The sequence below is a fragment of the Calidris pugnax genome, unplaced genomic scaffold (assembly GCF_001431845.1).
Source record: "Calidris pugnax isolate Ruff unplaced genomic scaffold, ASM143184v1 scaffold320, whole genome shotgun sequence".
In the NCBI taxonomy this organism is placed as follows: domain Eukaryota; kingdom Metazoa; phylum Chordata; class Aves; order Charadriiformes; family Scolopacidae; genus Calidris; species Calidris pugnax.
The window spans coordinates 508,487-531,035 of NW_015091056.1; the positions used below are offsets into that span (position 1 = coordinate 508,487).

The window sequence follows — 22,549 nt, forward strand, 5'->3', positions numbered from 1 at the left end:
GAAACGTCAGTAAAACATCAAATAACTGGAAAGGAACAACTTAAGAAACATGAAGTTAATCGCTCAAGAAATAAACTATTCAGAAGGAAAAGATGGTAATGGAAAACTATTTTTTTTTTCTTTTTAATAAAAAACAACTAGGAGACACAAATCAAAAATGAAAGGCAGAGCACTGATTAAAGAGGGGGCACTCCCCCCAGGCTGTAGCGAGATGAAAAGGAAAGTGAATTTGCTGAGAAATGTCTTCCCAGTAACACACACACAGAGGGCACAACTGTAAGAAGGGAAGTTTATAGTAAATATAAATTCAGTAGAAAACTAATTTTGGAGAACACAAAACATAGAATCAAAGAATCACAGAATGGTTAGAGTTGGAAGGGACCTTAAAGCCCCCCCAGTGCCACCCCCTGCCCTGGGCAGGGACATCTCCCACCACACCAGGTTGCTCCAAGCCCCCTCCAACCTGCCCTTGAACCCCTCCAGGGATGGGGCAGCCACAGCTTCTCTGGGCAACCTGGGCCAGGCTCTCACCACCCTCACACCAAAGAAGTTCTTCTCCACATCTCACCTCAATCTCTCCTCTTTCAGTGTCAAACCCTTCCTCCTCCTCCTATGGCTCCAGGTGACCACCGCTGGAACACTCGGCCCATCTCCAGCACCCCCTTCCCAAGACACCAAACCAACGGCCCCACAGCCAGGGGCAAAGGGAGCCATTTGGCTTCCAGGAGCCATACCCTGGGACTGCCTACGCCGAGAAACTGAGTCCTGGTAACACAGGCACCACCACAACCAGGGACCAGAAGGCAGAAACATTCAAGTAGGTGCACAGTGCACTGAAAAAGAGCAAAGGCAACCACCAGTAAAACAAAGACCAGGCAGCTTGTGAAGTTACAGCTGATTCTTGAGGGGGAACCATAAATTATTTTTCTTCTAAGAGAGATCCTTTCATTTAGGAGGTCCCAAACTGGCATCACCACCAACACATCTGCTGACACAGCAACAATATCTGACATCTTTGAGGGCAGAGGCCAACCAGTTTTCCACAAATCAGCGTCCTCAAGTGGGTGAGAGATGGGAGGGGGCTATTTCAAACCTGTGTGTTTGGGTGGAAGAGGGTTTGTGCACCCTGTGACACAGCTACAACAGCTCTACCTCCAGCCACAGCTCCTGGCCTAGAAATGGGAGTTCATCCAGGGGTCCTACCACTCTGTTCCAAACACGCCTGATGAGACAGTGAGGATGATCCTTCATGAATCTTATGAAGGCTAAGGTACTGAAAGCCCTCGTATGAACCTATAGAAACTTAGATGAGCCCTCATTCTAAGACATTAAGCTGTGGATACAGACAGGTTTCCATAGGTTTCATCTGAATAGTTTGATATCTTATTTCCCAGGAGTTCTCTATTTGTACTTCAAAAGGAGTCCAGATTTAAGCTTTAAGCTGCCTGTTCTGCTCCATTAACAGAAGCACGGGAGAGTGACCCTTCAGCATCAGAACCATCTTCATCATCCCCCCTTTGGGCAAAGCCCCGTGTAAGTGCACGGCAGCATCCCGTAGGTGCTGGCTCCAGCTGGTTGTGCTGCAAGTTTTTCCAGGTCTCAGCATCAACGGCTCTAACTGCAGGGTACCGCACACCAGAGAGTAACGTGAGTCACGGCTGAGCAACATCCTGCTCCACAAAAGGAAACCCCACAGAAACGGTAGCAAAAACCAAACCAAAACTCTCCCAACTTGCCAAAACAAACCAAAAAAAAAAACAACAACAACACCCAAACCCTAATGGGGCAGGAAGCTACAACTGAGAAAGAGAAGCGAGGCTCAACCCCTTTTCCTCCTTGAAAATCTGCCTGGTCCCACAAAAGAGACCTCCAAAAAAGCAGATGCAGCATCTCAGAGCAATGCTCTTTTCATCAACACCAACACAAATGACATTCCCAAACCCAGCCCATCTGCCAAAGTTATAGCACAGATCATCAGGGAGATCTACTTCTTGACTGAAGAACTAGGCAATGCTAAAATGAGGAAATCACTTGTTCAGACACGTGTTTATAAACAAGGAAATTCCGCATCACTCTGTCCCACCGTCCTCTGCCAGATCCCGAGGCGACCCGTGACTTCACCACTGACCTACTCCTCACAACCCCCCGGGTGGAAAACCTACACACCTGGGCAAGGTCCCCCCGCAGCGCGCGCGGGCACAGACTCACCCTCTGTGGCTGCACGCCGTGCCCATGGCAGGGCTCCCGGGGAGAGCTGGCCCCTGACAGTCCCCTGCACCATCCCGCAGGACCTCTGGAGATGTCCATCCCCCCGCCCCTCCTCAGGGCCAGCACCCCCACCACGCCATGCCTGCAGCTGATTAGCGCGGTCACTAATTAACCCGGTCCTGCCGGGGTGACGGCAGCTGCAGGGGCAACTGGCCCCTCAGGCTCCCCAACATCCTTGGCACAGAGCAGCAGCCTCAGCCTTCTCTCTGCATTCATATCCACAGACTGCCAGTAAAAACACCCAAATTCACCTTCTCAGCATTAAGACCATCTGGTGTCCCCTCAGCACAGCTCCCCTGCCCCAGGAGGGCGAGCCGGGGGCTACAGGCCCGGGCTGGAAGGGAGCCACTTCCACAGCAAACGCTGAGACACCAGGGGAAAATTAACTCCACGCAAAGAGAGGGAGATTCAGCTCACACGGTGGTTACAGACACACACACCCATTTCTTCACCATCGCAATCCAGGGTTAGTTTGTTTGTTTCAGTGGGGTTTTTTAATCACCACGAAACATTAAGGTGCTGCAGAAGCTCCTGTGACCGCACGGGACAGAAAGGGTTTTATTTATGCTGCTTTTTGGCCAATGAGATGAGAGTGGGATTCTTGATGTTTTCATGCATAAATATAGATTGCATTCCAAATGTTTTTAAATTTCCCAAGTTATTTTGATATGTTGTGACAAAAATACACTGCAAAGCTGCCCCATATGACCTGCTGTCTGTGGCACTTCCAAGATCCAACCCTGGTAATTCCATCCTACGCCCCGCCAGGGCAGGAATGTCACCAGTGGGTAGGAACGATGCTGTGGGAAAGCATGGGAGAGTTTGGAGCACACAGAGACTTGTGAGACACACACGTCTTGCTCCAATGCAAAGGAGTGGGTCTCACATCAAACTTCTGCCCAAGTTCTACAGGACCTTTTACACACCTCTGTGGTGTTAAATCAGGTGTGAATGGCACCAAAATGACCTGATCTCACACTACAATCCCCGTTAATTTTGAGAGCTGCCCCACAGCCTGGGAGCAGAGACCTGGCCGTCAGAAACTGCTGCTCCTTCCTCCCTCTGACAACGGGAGAATAAATGAGTTGTCAACACCTGGGTTTAGAGAGGGGTCAGGTCCCCTCCCTGCTGAGAACAGGACAAACAGAGGGGCTGTTTCCCAAGCCTGCAGAACGCAGCTGCTCAGATTGCCCCATTGCACAGAGCAAGGATCAGAGAGGGCCTCGGCTCAGCTCAGGGCTTTATCCATCCTCAGATCCACTGCCCCCACGGCAGCAACTGACCTCGTGTGGTGTTACAGCATCACCCAGCTCCTTCTACAGTTTACCTACACTTTAGCCTAGGATTGCCCGAGCCTGCCCTTTGGCAGCCCCCGGGGAGCCAGGGATGCAGGCAGCAAGCAGCCCAGACCCCCTCCAGCTGCTCCCCACCTTCCAGCCTGATCAAACCTCTCCCCACATCCCCTGGGGCAGCAGCTTCCACGCCACTGGGCTTCCCAAAACACTCACTTCTACAGTACAAGAAATAAACACTTAAAGCAATACACATGCTACAAATCTGAAAATAAAAAAATACTGAAAAATTATTTAAAAACAGAAAAAAGGCCGACTGCACCTTAGAGGGACACCTCCAGAATTCATCACCAGCTTAGATCCTTCCTCCCCGGTACCCAACTCACCAGAAGAGTCGTCCCTGATTTTCCTGTTCCAGCTCCTTGACAGACTGGAGAGCTCTCCAGCTGCCTTCCAGCAAAAGGAACAGGGATTCCATTCCTCACAGCCGGGGAAAATTCTTGGGTGGTTTATGTGGAAAATCACAGGCCTTCACCTTTTGTTTAGTTTTGGTTTTTGCCATAGTACCTTATTTGAAAACAGAAAAAAGGCCGACTGCACCTTAGAGGGACACCTCCAGAATTCATCACCAGCTTAGATCCTTCCTCCCCGGTACCCAACTCACCAGAAGAGTCGTCCCTGATTTTCCTGTTCCAGCTCCTTGACAGACTGGAGAGCTCTCCAGCTGCCTTCCAGCAAAAGGAACAGGGATTCCATTCCTCACAGCCGGGGAAAATTCTTGGGTGGTTTATGTGGAAAATCACAGGCCTTCACCTTTTGTTTAGTTTTGGTTTTTGCCATAGTACCATTTAAGCACACACCCCCCTACAGGCACACCAAACATTAAGGGGTTTTATCACAAAGGAAGGGTTGTTTTTGGGGGCCCGAGGGGCCGCAGCATTCAGGCAGAGTCCTTCCCTCTCCCACATCGTGCCCTTTGCTCATCTCAAACACCTGGTTTTTAGCACCGGCACCTCAGTGGGTTCCTCATCTCTCCTGCCTCTGTCCCCTTTCCCTCACTTCCCAGACTATGGCCAAAGTCCAGCCCATCCCCAGTGCTTTTATCCTGTGTTACCCCTCTTCTCATCTCCCAAGTGGCACCCGATCCCTTTTCCCAGGACCCGTCTGAGACCAGCACCAAACACTGCTCTGTCTCCCTGGCACACGAGGAAACCAGGGCTCCCCTCATCTTGGCATCCGGGCTGCGGTTCACAGCCCGGGCCGCACGGGGAAAGGCAGATTCAGGTCCAGAAAGCACCAGACGTTAAGGAAAGCCAACCACCAAGCACATTTCCACAGCCTGTGCTGCAGCTCACCTTTCCCGGGGAACTGCAAACCAATACTCAGGCTGCTTGATCTTTTTGCTGTACTGCTGGGACACGGCGGTGCTCTGGGAGGCGAAGGACTTCCTCATGGGCTTGCCCACCTTGATGCACAGGAACATGGGAGGAGTCTTGCTCTTCTCTTCTTTGGAAGGAAGCATGTCTGGGCGAGAGACAAAAGAAAGGGGCTGCTGAGAGGGGAGCACGGCCACTGCAGCTGGGAGTAATGCCTTTCTGCACAGGGAGACACACACAGCAGTGAACACCACGGCATCCAACAGCCACACGGCTTTTGCACACACACACACAGCTCCCCGACTCTGACAGCCATACACACACCTCTGGGCTGCAACCAACAGGCTCAAGTGTAGAGCAGTTTAAGTTCCTTAAAATGCTAGTGCAGAAAAACCCACACTAAACTGCAGCCTCAGTCCCACCAAAGGTGCCTTATCCATTTCAGGAGTACACATACAGCCACCCCTTCTTTTTTTCCTCTCCCAATGAGAACAATCACCAAATACCACTAGTGAAATCTAAACCCTTCCAAAAGAAAGGCAAAATCATTTTAAGAGCAACTATTTTTAAAATAAAGACTTCCACTCTAATCATCCCCCCCAACACACACACACAAGCCAAGGGTACATCCACTGGCTGATTCCGTGTCCCGGAGAGGAGCAGCCCTGCTGCAGGACACACGAGTGCTTAGAGGTAAGGATGGAGTGACAACTCCTCGGCCATGACATGTCCCTGCCACCACTGCAACGGGATGGCGTTTCACTGTCCTTGAAGCCAGCAAACAGAGGTGAAGACTATATAAACAGTGAGCATTGACCACAGACACAGCACACAAGCTACTTATCAAACTACAAGCTTAGGGAACTCGAAGGCATTTTTTTCTTCTAAATGGCAAATAATATGAAAATACAATGTTGGAGAATTAAAAAAAAAGACTAGGTATTCTAGAAAGAGGCACTCTAGAGCAGTAGGCTATCAGTTCAGAGGTTACCATCACAACGCTGTCCCAGTCCCAGAGGGAAGGAGGATAACCAGAGACCTACCTTCAATTGGCACTTGAATTTTCTGCAGCAGCCACAGTCTGATTTCTGATTGATTGTCTAACTGTGCTTCTTGACAGGTCTTGTCTATAGCTGGTACTAACGAAGAGTCCACAGACTCTTCCAGATCCTTTTCCTTTGCTGCTGCTGAGCTGATTTCTAATGAAGGTGCTCTCCTTCCAACGCAGCAGGAACCAAGCTCCATACTTGTAACCGTATGGACTTCATTAGCTGGGGGCTGGGAACAGCTAAGTGTAAGGTCTATACCCATTGCTTTATTGTTTTCACCTTTCTGGATTTCAGCCTTGTGTAAGTCTTCAGATGACTGAGACCCATTCCCATCTTTATTGAGGTAAAATTCAATAAGTTTATCTTTCTCTAGCTCTTTCTTAGTGTCCAGTGCAGTCTCCACCTTACCTGTTGGGGAACTGACACATTTGTTTACTTCTGGAATAACATCTTGCTTTTCACACAGTTCTAAGTCTAAGTCAGCTTTAGGTTCAACACTGTCCTTTTTTTCCAAGGAATCCATTTAAGCACACACCCCCCTACAGGCACACCAAACATTAAGGGGTTTTATCACAAAGGAAGGGTTGTTTTTGGGGGCCCGAGGGGCCGCAGCATTCAGGCAGAGTCCTTCCCTCTCCCACATCGTGCCCTTTGCTCATCTCAAACACCTGGTTTTTAGCACCGGCACCTCAGTGGGTTCCTCATCTCTCCTGCCTCTGTCCCCTTTCCCTCACTTCCCAGACTATGGCCAAAGTCCAGCCCATCCCCAGTGCTTTTATCCTGTGTTACCCCTCTTCTCATCTCCCAAGTGGCACCCGATCCCTTTTCCCAGGACCCGTCTGAGACCAGCACCAAACACTGCTCTGTCTCCCTGGCACACGAGGAAACCAGGGCTCCCCTCATCTTGGCATCCGGGCTGCGGTTCACAGCCCGGGCCGCACGGGGAAAGGCAGATTCAGGTCCAGAAAGCACCAGACGTTAAGGAAAGCCAACCACCAAACATGCAGCTCACCTTTCCCGGGGAACTGCAAACAAACACTGCTCTGTCTCCCTGGCACACGAGGAAACCAGGGCTCCCCTCATCTTGGCATCCGGGCTGCGGTTCACAGCCCGGGCCGCACGGGGAAAGGCAGATTCAGGTCCAGAAAGCACCAGACGTTAAGGAAAGCCAACCACCAAGCACATTTCCACAGCCTGTGCTGCAGCTCACCTTTCCCGGGGAACTGCAAACCAATACTCAGGCTGCTTGATCTTTTTGCTGTACTGCTGGGACACGGCGGTGCTCTGGGAGGCGAAGGACTTCCTCATGGGCTTGCCCACCTTGATGCACAGGAACATGGGAGGAGTCTTGCTCTTCTCTTCTTTGGAAGGAAGCATGTCTGGGCGAGAGACAAAAGAAAGGGGCTGCTGAGAGGGGAGCACGGCCACTGCAGCTGGGAGTAATGCCTTTCTGCACAGGGAGACACACACAGCAGTGAACACCACGGCATCCAACAGCCACACGGCTTTTGCACACACACACACAGCTCCCCGACTCTGACAGCCATACACACACCTCTGGGCTGCAACCAACAGGCTCAAGTGTAGAGCAGTTTAAGTTCCTTAAAATGCTAGTGCAGAAAAACCCACACTAAACTGCAGCCTCAGTCCCACCAAAGGTGCCTTATCCATTTCAGGAGTACACATACAGCCACCCCTTCTTTTTTTCCTCTCCCAATGAGAACAATCACCAAATACCGCTAGTGAGATGTAAACCCTTCCAAAAGAAAGGAAAAATCATTGTAAGAGCAACTATTTTTAAAAGAAAGACTTCCACTCTAATCATCCCCCCCGCACACACACAAGCCAAGGGTACATCCACCGGCTGATTCCATGTCCCAGAGAGGAGCAGCCCTGCTGCAGGACACACGAACTAGTGAAATCTAAACCCTTCCAAAAGAAAGGCAAAATCATTTTAAGAGCAACTATTTTTAAAATAAAGACTTCCACTCTAATCATCCCCCCCAACACACACACACAAGCCAAGGGTACATCCACTGGCTGATTCCGTGTCCCGGAGAGGAGCAGCCCTGCTGCAGGACACACGAGTGCTTAGAGGTAAGGATGGAGTGACAACTCCTCGGCCATGACATGTCCCTGCCACCACTGCAACGGGATGGCGTTTCACTGTCCTTGAAGCCAGCAAACAGAGGTGAAGACTATATAAACAGTGAGCATTGACCACAGACACAGCACACAAGCTACTTATCAAACTACAAGCTTAGGGAACTCGAAGGCATTTTTTTCTTCTAAATGGCAAATAATATGAAAATACAATGTTGGAGAATTAAAAAAAAAGACTAGGTATTCTAGAAAGAGGCACTCTAGAGCAGTAGGCTATCAGTTCAGAGGTTACCATCACAACGCTGTCCCAGTCCCAGAGGGAAGGAGGATAACCAGAGACCTACCTTCAATTGGCACTTGAATTTTCTGCAGCAGCCACAGTCTGATTTCTGATTGATTGTCTAACTGTGCTTCTTGACAGGTCTTGTCTATAGCTGGTACTAACGAAGAGTCCACAGACTCTTCCAGATCCTTTTCCTTTGCTGCTGCTGAGCTGATTTCTAATGAAGGTGCTCTCCTTCCAACGCAGCAGGAACCAAGCTCCATACTTGTAACCGTATGGACTTCATTAGCTGGGGGCTGGGAACAGCTAAGTGTAAGGTCTATACCCATTGCTTTATTGTTTTCACCTTTCTGGATTTCAGCCTTGTGTAAGTCTTCAGATGACTGAGACCCATTCCCATCTTTATTGAGGTAAAATTCAATAAGTTTATCTTTCTCTAGCTCTTTCTTAGTGTCCAGTGCAGTCTCCACCTTACCTGTTGGGGAACTGACACATTTGTTTACTTCTGGAATAACATCTTGCTTTTCACACAGTTCTAAGTCTAAGTCAGCTTTAGGTTCAACACTGTCCTTTTTTTCCAAGGAATCAACTCTCAAGCGCTCCTGGCCTTCTGGAGTGGGTTTGGTTACCTGCTGCCTCCTCCTCCCCAGCTCCCTGGGGCCAGCCAGCAAGCCTTCCATTACTGAGATTTTCCTGTCCAACCCTTTGTCTATATGAGATGACGTCTTTTCCAGCTCAATGAAGCCATCCTCTCCTTCCCCCAAAAGGGATTTTTCTTTGGTTTTAATGTCTGCAGCATTTTTTTCCACAGCAGGCTCCTTTGCACAGGGATCCGTGGCAAACTTTTCCAAGTGTTCAGTGGCAGTGATGTTGTTGGGAAGGTCCAGAGACTTTGACTTGATGGAGCCTGTGCTCTTAGACGACTGAAGACCTTCAAAATCAGCAGACTTTTCCTTATTGGAGGGCTTTATCTGTTTGGCACCTGGAGCAACGGAGGAATCCCCATTCTGCTGCCTCTTTTCCTTGCTGAGGGATTTGAACTTGCTGAAAGGATTGATATCTTTCTCTGAGGACAGGTCTTCCCATTCTCCTGGCCTGTACAGAGGACAAAGATCCTTTGGTATGTCACTGTCAGGGAAAATGATGGATGTACACGGGATGTTAAAAGCAAAATGGAAACAGAAAAAAAACCAAACAAACGGCAAATAAAAAATAAATCATATACCAACTTAACTTAAGCTCTGAAACTCAATGAAAAATTACCTTCTCCAAAATAAACATACATCAGTGGAAGTAAGTGACTTTAAAGAAAATGGAGAAAAATGGGGAAAGGATAATACTGAAATAAAATGAGCAAACCACTTGGCAGAATACGCCACATGGGTGAAGAAATGGTAATAACATCACGTGGAATAACAATGTGCAAGTCATCACAAGTTCTGCAACCATAAAACCACAGGAGGTGAGTTCAGCTGCTGGAATTTCATTCATATTGACATTGTTATTTCCCACACCTGACGACGACTCAACCTCTATAACCCTCCGTGCTGCTCTGGCCCGCGCAGACACATTTTTGAGAAGAAAGGTGGCTGGAGATAAGCTGTACCCTGTTCCAACACAATTCCTGCAGAGCACTAGCAGGCAACGCAGCTGCTTGGGTTTTGCTTTTTTTCCCTTTTATTTTCCTCCACCAATCAAATGTACTGCCTGAATGCAGACTTCCCCAAAGATATCTTTTTAAGGCCAGACAATCATAGACCATTTCAAAATGGAAAATTCTCACAAAGAGCATACAACTTGAGCTCTTCTCTGCTGCTGGAAAGCCCGAGGTGAATGAGAACACGAGCTTCTCATCACCTGAAAGTTCCTAAGTTACTCGATGCTCTAGCAATGAGTATAACAAACATTTGAAAAGTTTTTCTTGAAATGAGAAAACAGAGGGAAGTGGATGAATTTCACCCATCAAACAGGACAAAACCCTGCTTAGAACAGACACATAAGCAGCGCCTGGACTGTGCACAAAGGAAAGCTGCCCCCCCAGAAGGTCTATTAGGTATCATATATGATAATTATTGAGGTGTTTCTGGTTCTGAAGTGGGAGGATTCCACAGCTGGTATTTCCGGACATCCTGAAGACAGCAGTTAAGATGCTGTTCATTTTAGAGGTTTGAGATACTGCTCTCAGAACAGTCCTGGTACCACAACAAATGCTCCAAATCTCACCCTCTTCACTCCCACTGAAATGACCCCAGAGAGGAGCCAGTGCAGGAGCCCAGCCACGCATGGCACAGAGCTTCCAACTACTCCTCTGCATTTTGCTCCTCGTATTTATGACCCATTTCTCTTTACTGCCACTGACGTGTTCTAAAAAGTAAGCAGAACATTACCACAAGGGAATTGTTCCTTTGCTGGCTCCTTTCTCCCCTGGTCTGTTTTATCCTGCTGCATTAAAGCTCTTCCCCTCCATTCCACCACCCCCCACCTCCTCCTCCATGACCCCTATGAAGGTCTGTACGATAGGCTCAGGGAAGAACACTCCTTACGATGGCAACGCGTCTTTAATCTTCATGTGGGAGATGTCGTTGTAGAGGGCTATTGAGACGACCTCCTCCATGGGGCAGATGAGCCCGTACTCCTCACAACCGTTCTCGATCACCAGAGGGTCTGACTTATGTGGGTCAAACATGATGTTGTTGGGGGTTACTATCATGACTCCTCCAACTACGCCCTGCAACAGGCAAAGGAAGAGTTAGCACATCGCATTAATTCAATTACTCAGTATTGGATTTTAGGTTACTATCCTAAAAATAAAAACCTCTCTCCTGCCTCCCTATAACCTCGCCACGCAACGTCTGCTGACAAAACATTTTGGTTTCCAGGTGCCCTTAACAGAAAAGCTATTCTTTCCTAAAGCAATTATCATAACAGATTAAACGATCAAAAGAACAAAGTGATACAGCATATTACCAGGGTACCAATGCACAGCAGGGACAGATAAAGCTACATAACAATGACACTCTTAACAAACAGGGAGCACATTTGACTCCCGCGGTATTGTCTCCCACTTCTCCAAACAGATTTGGCTTTTAAAGAATCCCAAACGATGCCCTGAAGCCAGGTCTCACCTTACCTTGCCATCTGTGAAGTAACGGCAATTCATCTTTAAAAATTTGACAACCACAGGCTCATCCTCTTCTGAAGTAGAGGACAGGACTCTCTCAACTGGCTTGAAGGCCTTTCTTGCCAAGTCAGCATCCTTAAAAAAAGGAAAGTTCAGTGCAGAGCAACAGAACCAGAATCATACGCTTTCAGATTTTGGGCAGCTGAAAGACCAGGTTCACCCAGTTCTTCCTTTTGCTCAAGGAAGGAAAAGCGGTGGCCACGTGTGTAGGTGCACACACCCCACACAGTATCCACCATGGAGGAAAAACCTCCCAGCATTACAAAAAGCCTCAATACAAACAACAGGCAAGAAATTAACAACTGCCAAGGCAAGTCAGCAAACGGGATTTCGACCTGCTGCTTCCACAGCCCCGAATCTCAGCATCAGGATCAGAGATAGTGCGAGGAGCCCCCCAAGGGCTGACTTACAGGGAGTTTATCGTATTCGGCATCTGAAGAGGAGGGAGAGACGGGAGCCCCGGGACTGGCCGACGACAGCCTGGCAGCACTCGCCTCTGGCACGAACAGGATCTAAACACAAACACAGCTTTAGGAACTTCCTCACTACAAACACCGCCTTCCACCAGAAAGACAACCCACCACCCACCACTTGACTGCAATGAGCTCCTCAGCCACGACTTATTCCAGAGTCCTTCTGCAGAGGCGGTGATGGGGGCACAGAGAGGTCTCACCAGCTGCAGCCTCCAGCTCTACTCCTGGCTTTGTGGCACAGGCCAGGACACAAAACATTTCCCACAGAATGAGAACCTCCTTTTTTCCCCCCAAAGTTACAGCCCCAGGTTGTCTTGCAGCTATCACAACTACAGCATGACTCTTAACAGGCATTAACTTGTAACAGCAAACTCTGGCCCCAGGAGAAGGTTGCTGCTGAAGAGGGGGATTTTTAGAGGCAGAAGCCTGTAACACCTTGTGTAACACCTTGCTGTAGGTTGTTTCCAAAAACATACCTGTACCTCCACATTTAAGAAAGTATTCTTTATATGAACCAGCTTTGGGCTCCACCCCAAACAGAAACACAGAGCCCTTGTTGCAAGTGTCACAGCAAAGACACTTTGAAAGTTAAGACAATGTTTACAGTTTAAACTAAAGTGTTCAGCAAAATAAAACCATTTTGCTGATCCCAGCTGCTATCTGCTGGGTGTCCTTGTGCAAGTCACACCGCCTCTTTGTGCCTCAGTTTCCCCACCTGCACGTCAGGAGACTTCACTCTGTTCCTGCCTGTGAAGCAGAAGTAAAGATCTGCCCTTCAGGAGCCAGCCTTCACTCTTGCATTGCCATTACTTACTCTCCCAAAACCAGTCTCTCTCCATTTATTTCTCATCTTACAGGAGACTGACTCATCCCCAAGCAATGGCAAAGAGCCATTTCAATTACTGTATTTAACTCTCTAATTCTTTAATGTATTATACATAGCATTTATCCAGGCTTCCTAAAAATTCAACTCTTTTGCAACAGCTACATCACCCTCTTCAGCATCGGAGTCATCTTTAAGCTTTAGTGACAGCAAATAAATAACCCAAGTCAGATATGGCAATTACAAAGCTCCCCCTGCAACTCCAGTTAAGGATCTAGTGAGTCCTCCTCTGAGGGATTTAAATTACTGCCCTTTATCCTTGTATCCAAGTACCTAAAAGATACGGGAAAGTAGTAAAAAGCTTTTAAATACTTAGCAAATAATCAGGTTTCAGGTATAAACCCCCCCATGAACCATTTACCTGGCCTGGCACAATGGTCTGTGTGAAAAGCTTATTGAGCTCCACCAGCTTGTTTGGGGTGATGTTGAACTTCAGCGCGATGCTGTTTATGGTGTCCTGGTTCCCAGCCTGGAGAGAGCCGAGGGTTAGGGTACCCGAGTGAACACACCGAGCACACCCCCTGACCCACAGCCACCCCACCCGCTGTTGGCGGGGGGCAGGTGTGATGGTCTCAGCACACCCTCTGCTCAGCAGCTGACGTGATGAGCCAGTGGCAAGAAGGCCTGTTCTCCCAGACTGTGTAACAGACCAAATGGAGAGCCTCAGAGATGCCCCTCTCCCTTCCTCATGAAACTTGGCAGCAGCAGCGCCTCGCTGCAGCCGCTCTGGCTCCTGGGGAAGGTGGTTGCACCTTTGGCAGTGGCCATGGGTCGGGGGTCTGTGCTGCTCCCAGCCGGGACAGTGGCCCCCGTGATGGCTCCCGGTGATGGAGGGAGGGCCTGAGCAGCGCTGAGTGGCCTCCACGGCTCAGGGCCACCCTGCTCCGGCCCCAGCAGGTGCCACAGCGCCTCAGGAGCCAGCACAGGGCATCCACCCCACGGCTTGGGCAGCACCAGGGAATGGAAGTGTTCTTCAAAATAACTAAAACAAAATAACAAAACCACTAAAGAGCCCCGGAGCCACGGTGAGAACAGGACTGGCAGCTCCTGGGAACAGGAGGCAGGGGAGCGGGGCTGAGCTTGGGACACGAGCCCACCTCCACCCACCCACGGGGTGGTACGGGAGCAATCCCCACCGAGATGGGCACACACCACAGCCCGTGGTCACTGAGCCCCCGCAGCCCTGGCCACCGGCTCCCTCCCGACCTCAGCAGCCCCATGGCAGAACACCACCACCACCGTGGCAGAACACCACCACCACCACCGAAGCACACCCCGCTACTCACAGTGTATTCAACGGTGCCCTGGGGCTTCTGAGAAACCATTTTTTTCTCTTTCTTTTCATTGGTTTTGTTTTGATTGTCATCTAAAGAGAAAAAAAAAAAAAAAACAAAGATTGAAGTAATTGACTTTCCAGATGTTTGCCTGCCAACGTGTTCTGGAAGACATCTACAGGATGTGCAAATTGCAGCTGTGAGCGGGAACCAGAGAGCACATCAAAAATATCAATTAGGCCTTAAAACTGCACTGTAAGGCAAGCACAACTGCATTGGGTACAGCAGGTTTAGGAACTCTGCCAGAGGAATGTATCAGTGACACTGGATCAATACAGAGCTGCTCCCGTGGTCTTCTCCACGGGTCCCACACCATCCTCCCCAACCACGCACGAGTGAGCCCATGCTGGGTTGTGCTCCCCAGGAGACACAACCTCAGTCCCTGCAGGCTGACCAGAACCGAGTGTCACCCCCACGCAGGCAAACTGCCCACCCTGCCCACGACCTGCCTTGAGAGATAGGAAGGGTCTACAGGCAGCCTTCATCCTCCAGTGAGTCATCTGCTCTGGCTGGAAGGAGCAGACAAGTCCCCAGATACCCTGACTCCTGCTTAGCGCTGGAACAGCACCCGGGAAGCAGTTCAGAACACTTATTCAAAAAAATAACTCGACACACATCACTCAGACCTCAGGGTGGGGGGAAATTAAAATGAAGCAGCCCAGAGAGATGTAGCGAGAGATGGGGAGAGATGTTCCACCGCTGAAGGTGACAGGGCTCACGTCCGTGTGTGGGTGGGAGCAGTAACAACAGGCAACAGCAGAAATTTCTCTGCAGAGCTCATCGTGTTTGGCATCAGCTGAACGTTTTCCTTCCAAAGCACTGTCTCTGAAGGTGGGACGGTGACAGAGCTGACTGTGACAGCAACCGCTCTGCTGCTGTGACACCAGACAGCCACAAAGCACCCCAGTGACACAGCCAGCCTCCTCCTCCTCCACAGCTTCCCACCCGGGAGGGGACATTCCTCTCTCTCCCCCTGTAAAATGCACTCTGTTTTTCAGGTTCTCCTGCTTCATTGGCCACAGGGTTGGGAGCTGAGAAAACACCACCCAGTGAGAAGTGACAGCGTGAACCAGCATGTGGTAAGGAGACACGCAATGTGCTCTAGTCCTGGGCTGGCAGGACCGTGGGTCTCTCTGGCCAGGGGGGTCCCCGACACGGCCGTGGGGTGACACACAAGAGTGAGCCAGACACTCACACCGAGTGGAAACCCCAGAACTCTACAGACAAGGGAAAAAGTTCAAAAGACAAGCTGAGTTTAGACTAAACATAATTCAGTCCTTGTCTTGCCAATCAAGGTTAATAATTCCTAAATAAGCCCAATTAGACAGCTTTTCTTTCACACCTAGATGCAAGAACATATGTTGTGCAGCCTGTTCAGCTACAGGCTAAAAGCAGCAGTCACAGCCTGAGAACCCACCTGTCTTCTGAAACCAAAATCCAACACTTCTTGTTTGGAGAGTTTTTTCTTTCCCCCCGCCCCCCTATTTTTTTTGTTAAATCCCACCAACAAGGGGGTCTGGACACTGCCCTTACACTGAGCATAGCCTGGCAGGCTTTGGCAATTCCAGACCACATCAAATCACTTTGAATTGTGGAAAGTCTTAATTAGTCTATGCTTTCAGTTGTGCGTGTAAAGATTTAAAATCATAAATTAACAAAAAAAAACCCAACACTCAAGACCTTCAGAGGAAAAAGTCCCAAGGAATGAATCCATTAAACCTGAGGGGTGCTGCTAAGGGCACACACCGTACGTGCAGCGAGGCCACGGTCCCAGATGATGCTCTACAGGCGGGGTTGCAGCGGGGGAGAGCCCAGCAGAGCAAGCACAACACCACAACGTGTGTTTCTCCAGCTCCCTCACCCTCTGCCAACACCACAACGTGTGTTTCTCCAGCTCCCTCACCCTCTGCCAACACCACAACGTGTGTTTCTCCAGCTCCCTCACCCTCTGCCATCGCTCCTCCAGCAAACCCGCTCTGGAGGCAGCTCTGGCTGCAGCCCCAAAGGCACCCAGAGCACACGCCGGCGGGATGGAGACCTCAGCAACCATGTTTCCGTCAGATGGAACGGGTTGGAGGAGCCAAACCTCTCCAGGGGCTGCACAATCAATGCCCCCGGGCACTTGGTGAGCACCCCTGCAGCGCTGTGTGCTGGGAGGGACGGTACAGCCCCAGGAACCAAGGGTGTTAATGCCAACCCATCACACTGCGTCTGCAGGAGAAGGGCAGAGTGGGAGGAGGGAACCTCTCCCGCATTTCAGGAAACGTGGAAAATAAGAAGGATGTAACAATAGTAAGATTAACGAGCAGGGAGAAGGAGAACGCCAAGGAACAGGCGAGAAAATACAGGCCTACCGACACCAGACAGGTCTGCAACGGACATTTTTCTGCCCTTACTGACACATCTGCGTTTCTGCACTTCAGAACACCCAGGTAACTTCCAGCAGCGTACGTCAAGCAGGGCATGGGACCTTGCTGAAGAGGAGAAACTAGAAGCCTGCCTTGAGGGGAGCAGGCTCGAGCTCTGCAGGGTCCCCAGGAATGACCCCTGGGTCCCCTCACGTGGTGCCTGGAGACCAAAGGATCTGCAGTGTGATTTCAAACGCACTGCCTCGTGCTCCCTGTGAACCCGGCCTATGAATACTCCTGCCTTAAAAATATAAGAATCTTATGAATGTAAAACCTCGTGCCTGAAACTACAAAGAGGCCATTCTGCCTCTTCCCTGGGGGCAGAGGTGCCCGAGAGCCACAGGGAGCAACTGCTCCACAGCTTCCTCCCCTCCTCGAGGACGCTTCTCAGCAGCATCCAGTGCACCTGCATGTAAATGTAACACAGAACCTAAGTGCTCACTTTTCCCAAAAATGCAGTCCCTGGGAATGCAGCCAGCCCTGGGAATGGCACCTGGTTCCTCCCCCAGTGGTCCCGTGGTGGCCGATCAGAGCCCAGCCGTGCCGTTCCCTGCTGGCCCCTGTGGGACCCATCACAAGGCATCGCTCTCACACCTCACTTTGGACCCCAGCACGTACCACCAGCAGCAACCGGCCCTGGCTGGCTGCTTCAGAATTAAAGGAAGGAATATAAAAATCCTGTACCAACCCTTTTTAAAGGCTTGCTGAAGAAAAGGCACATCAGTGATCAAGAAGGTTCATCAATTATCTCTTAGGACTCCTACATGAAAAGCAGCTCCACCAATTTAAAAGAGATTACATGTATTAAGCTAACACCTACCTTAATTTCTAACTGTTTGAGCAGAGAGAATCACACCAGAGGATACAAACACATCAGTCCTCCTCCTAGTCCTCTCCTCCTCCCTGCTGCCCAGATGCACACCAGAAAATTACTGACAATTCAACCGCCAGCATCACAAAATGAGCTAAAATTATTGCTGGTTTCTCTTTTGTTCTTAACATAGTTAAGAAATCTCTTTATTCTTATGTTACTGGACAGAGTTTTCACATTCTGTCCTTTACTTTCCCACTTCATTTCCCTCGCTTCCCATTGGAAAGGTGTAGCAGTTTACTGGCTATCACAGGCCAGGTTTACAATTCGGGGTTATACACCCACAAAGCTTCACCCCCATCTAACAGCAGGCGCCAAACCAGCTCACTCACCTTCCTTAACCACAGGCTTTGAGGCAGCCTGTTGGGCATTGATAGCCAATGCCTAAGGATCACATACAAACCACCAAGTTTTGCTTATTTGTGTCTTTTACTTAGCTTTACAACAAACAGGAGCTTTTCCATCAGGATGAGAATTAAAAGAGGATTCCACACACAGGGAGCTCAAGCAGCATTAAGATATTTCCATCCACATTTTCAGAATTTAAGTATGAAGAGCATTATTTCTGGTACTTACTGCTGAGACCAAATTCCCCCGCCTGAGGCCAAGCCATCCCTGCTTCAGTTTGTAGTAAACACCAATTAACACTCCAGCTTGAACGGAACCTGGTGGCCTGACACCGACCCACTGGGATTTGAGATCATCTGCTCTTATTCCAAAACAAATGAGCTGAAACGGGCGCCTCTCAGTCCTTCCTCCCCCTCCTTGTCCCGCAGGGTCACAGCACCTGATGCTGGCACACCAGGCACCAGCTGCACTTACTTGTAAGTCATTCCAAACCCCTCGTTATTCTACACAGTCAATTACAACTCAATAAGCTTCTTCCGATGCTGCTTTCATTTTATTTGAGATCTTGATTTTGGAAGAAACAAACTATTTCCCTTTTCACACCTCCTTATATCCACCTCTCATTTTTGCTCTCTGAAGCCAAGATGAAACACAAAGGGATTTACTGAGTCAACAAAATCCTCCTGACAGGAGTGTCAGCATAGATCTATGAAAGGGAATGACATTCAGAGTGACAGGCCAAGGATGTCACTGTCAGCACTGATGAATTCATAAAGGCAAACACATTCACCAGCTGCTAATGAAGGGACGTGGTGTGTGAGGAACAGATTATAGTGAGATGTGACGCTCCTTCCTCATTTCTCTTACAAATAAAGAAGGATTCATGGTCCTGTGAAGCACGAAGAGGAGGCTGTTCAGAGGCTAGGGGTCTTCATCCTGTTGGACTGAGAGACACAACCCCTCGAGGCTCTGGCAGACCCTCCCTTTGCCACAGAACAAGGTCTGTGCGTGTCACCGTGTCAGCACGCGGAGGAGACCGGCTGCACGGCTCTGGCTACACTGATGCATTCTTCTTCTCACTAGGAAAACCAAGTGCTTTGGAAAGTGAAGAAAGCATTTAGAAAAAGAATTAGTAATTCCTGTATAAGATTTTCTTGAACTTCTAGACATTAAGTCCAAGCCGGGCAATTGGAAAAAATAACCCCCAAGTGCTTGTGCAAACACACTCAGAAAAATGGTTAACCATAAGTAAGAGAGAGACTATTGCAGTCAGAGCACCTCAGAAACACCAATAAAAGGACAACTCAGAGGGAAGAAATGATGTGAAAGAAAAAAAAAAAATCTTTGAGGTATATGCATCCATGTTAGATACTGAGGACAGACGTATATGCCTGGACAATCCCTCTCAGCCAGTTCCATATGAAAATGCATCAGCAATTACAAAAATAAAGTCTTTACAGCCATGGCAGCACCTTCCTGCTGCAGGTAACACCGTCCAGCAGGGAACTGCCCAGTGCACACCTTCTGGTGTAGGAAACTGGTATTAACTAGAAACATGAAATGTAACACGTAATCGAAGCAACCAAGGGAACCTGCTGCTGCTCTAAAAGCCCCCCCCCAACACTATTTGATCATTTATAGAGAAACAGCAACGAGACATGATTTATCTCAGCTTAAATTAAGGCACCAACCACTCAACAATGCAGTTTGTTGGTAAGTGGTGTGCTCCTGTCAGCAGAGCCTGGTCAGCACTGAGGAAACCTCCTGGAACTGCCGGGATTTTGGAAGGTAAAAGGGAATTTGGGCCAGGGGAGACCGTGACCACCCCCGCATTGACCATCCCCCCAAATGACACCACCGACCCCAAAGAGATGAATGGAAGAAGAAAACAGTCTGTGTGCTAATTCACATGGGAAGTGAAGAGATCTCCACCATTTATTATAGAGAGTAACACCGAATATGTATTAATTGTTAGAATATGCAATAACCAGTGTATACAAAGGGGTATTCTGGAGATGAAGGTGTGCTCCCTTGGGACGGGCACCCCTTTCTGCGCCCCGTGGAATAAGCTTGGAGGTTGTGTGACACCCCTGCTCTGGGCGGGTTGCACAGCAGGTAGGGGACCCAGACTCGGGAGAAGGCTCCAGCAGGACTCAGCCAGGCGGAGGTTTGTTCTCTGCCGCGGGGGAAGGTGAACCATTTGGACCATCCCAGTTTGCGGGGGCTGCTGCGGGTGCAGGGAGAGCTGGGGATGGCCATGGGGGTGGCAGTGTCCGGGGAGCCACAGGTCCCCACCATGGGGGTGAAGGCAGGTGTGGGACACACAGAGTGACACCGCACCACAGAGGGCTTTGAGACACCGCAGGGGTTTCACAGTCCCCCATTCCCCTGCAGACTGTCCCTGCCACAGCGCTCACACCCCAGCTGGTGACAGGCTCTGCTGGGCGGCAGGAGCTCAAACAGCCACGGGGATCCTCTCTCCATGGATCCTCTCTCCATGGACCCTCTCTCCGGGTCTGTGCTTGGCCCGGCACCAAGTGCTGGGGTTTCTCAGCAGAAGGTGGGTGTTCCTGCAGAGCCCATGGGCCTCACACACCCCTACGACACCCACCCCTGCACCCGTGCCCGTCCACACAGAACGTGGGAACGCTTCCCAGGCAAATGTCAGTGAACCCCAGGTGTGTGTGGACTGCCAGAGCCACCACAGACACCCGGAGAGCTGTGTCCCCCGGGCAGCAGGAGGGACCAGCGACCCCCTTTTCCCCATCCCCACCGCGAGCACCAGCTGCTGCTGCCGTGTTTCCCATGGAAAACACCAGAGAAACAACATCCAGCGACCGGAACCCTCCCCCCAAATCCTTTAGGTGCAAACCAACAGCGGGTTGCTGCCTCCGGCAGACATTCTTTATAAGGAATGCAACAGGAGTTTATATTTTGCTGTGACTGGGGTTTTTTAAACTAGTGAACTTACAAAACAGAGAGTTGACAGGTTCATTCATTAACAATTCTCCAGTGTTCCTTCTACAGATTTTATTTCAAGGTGAGAACTTCAAACAAAGCTGCAAGTTTTCATTGAGCTCCCAGATTATTGATCTCATCAGGTTTATGCCTGTCCTAAATCACAGCCTGGTCAGTCAATCCCTGCAAACTCCCGAGCTTGCCAGGAAACGCCATTCCAAGATTTATCTTCTCTCTGGCAAGGCCTGTGTTGCCTCAGGGAAGAGAAGCTCCGGGTGAGGACTAGTCTGTATGTGCCACCAGCACACACCACCTGCCCCCCGGCTCCTGCCCCGCTCCCGAGGAGCATCCCTGCTCCCGCACACCCTGCCCGCACACAGCCCTGCCCCGGGACACCCACGCTCTGCTGCCCGCCTCCTCCCCAGAAAAGGGCTCCTTCCAAACACAACCAGAGCCCTCTGAATCTGGAACATCACTCCTACTGAATACCAAGAGAAAACGCAGAGAAGTATTCCATAAATCATATCTAAAATTACTGAAGTGTCTCTAACACACTGCAGCCCAGAACTGCGAGCACATGTGTAAATGACTCATCTCGTACTTATGCACGAATTAATTTTTTTCCTGAATCTAAAAAAGAGATTTATGATTAACTGAGGTACTGATACAGTAGGGGGGGGAAGCATTCAAGCGTGCAAGCCCTTTGTTTAAAAACACATAGTTAATTTACTTACTTGTTCACACTTCAACAGACAAAATGAATATGAATTAAGACTGAAGTCTTAAATAGTACACAACAACTTATGAAACAACTCCTCCAAAAAAACCTGAACCCCAATGTCATAAAATACTGCAATAATAAACTTAACTGTTGCCTATAAAAACACTGAGTTTTAGAACTGAGAAACAAGAAATAAGTGTTTTTTTAAGAACTGTAACATTAAAGTTAGAAGCAAGTGATATGCAGAACTAGGTAATTTTGTTTGCTTTTACAGGAAGGGTATCCAAAGTCCCTTACCTTTTAAGGAAGGCCTATAGAATATGAGACAAGTCCATTAACAAGCTATGAAAACAAAGATATTTCAAACCACTAGAGCATCACTGCAACTCACCTGTACTGTAGTATCTTTTAAGTTCCGTGCGTCTGATGTCTTTCAGCTGACTGTATTTCTTCTTTTTCTTTTCTTTGTCTGGAGCAGTTTCCTTTTCCCCAGCAATTTTACAGTTGTCTTCAGAGGAACTGATTTGCTCCAAAATAACTTTACTTTCATCATCTTTCTCAGGAGGTGTTTTGGAAACAGGAGACCCAGGGGACTTGGCAGAGCCGGTCTCGGTGTTTGGCTTGGCTTGCCTTTTCTTTTTCAAACTGCATAAAGAAAAGACCCACAACACTAAGATGAAGCCAACCTCTACAGACAAGTTAACTCACTCGCTAACTCGGTTTTTTAAAAAATTAATTTAATATCAGAATTCCTTATAACTCTGTGAAACCCACACACTTTGCATCAGTAACTTGGTAACTAAGATTATCCTACAGCATCCTCTTCAATCACATCAGCATCTCAAGGATATCTCCTCAAGGAATAACTAAAAAGGTGATAAAGTTTTTACTGTTGTTCACTGAGGAGGAGGAACAGGGAAAAAGAAACAAAAAACTATTGGAAAGTCATTTTGTTTTAAACCATCGTACATCTAAATGCAGAAACAAGATACTGAATTGTG

The 22,549-nt window shown here is 49.0% G+C and overlaps 1 protein-coding gene across 5 annotated transcripts in view; it reads right to left on the minus strand.

Moving 5' to 3' along the window:
* Positions 1–22,549, minus strand: part of LOC106896557 (nuclear receptor coactivator 7) — a 69,795-nt gene that overhangs the window by 12,346 nt on the left and 34,900 nt on the right. For 2 of the 5 annotated variants that reach the window (XM_014956642.1, XM_014956641.1), the window contains exons 3-11: positions 21,940–22,193; positions 14,195–14,274; positions 13,270–13,377; positions 11,963–12,064; positions 11,502–11,627; positions 10,915–11,099; positions 8,889–9,499; positions 5,980–6,435; positions 4,916–5,084 (exon numbers count right to left, since the gene is read on the minus strand). In XM_014956642.1, the coding sequence (XP_014812128.1) occupies positions 4,916–5,084; positions 5,980–6,435; positions 8,889–9,499; positions 10,915–11,099; positions 11,502–11,627; positions 11,963–12,064; positions 13,270–13,377; positions 14,195–14,274; positions 21,940–22,193 (2,091 nt within the window). Of the gene's footprint in view, positions 1–4,915; positions 5,085–5,979; positions 6,436–7,195; positions 7,365–8,432; positions 9,500–10,914; positions 11,100–11,501; positions 11,628–11,962; positions 12,065–13,269; positions 13,378–14,194; positions 14,275–21,939; positions 22,194–22,549 lie in introns of all 5 variants that reach the window. The other 3 variants (XM_014956645.1, XM_014956643.1, XM_014956646.1) reach the window with 3 other exon arrangements.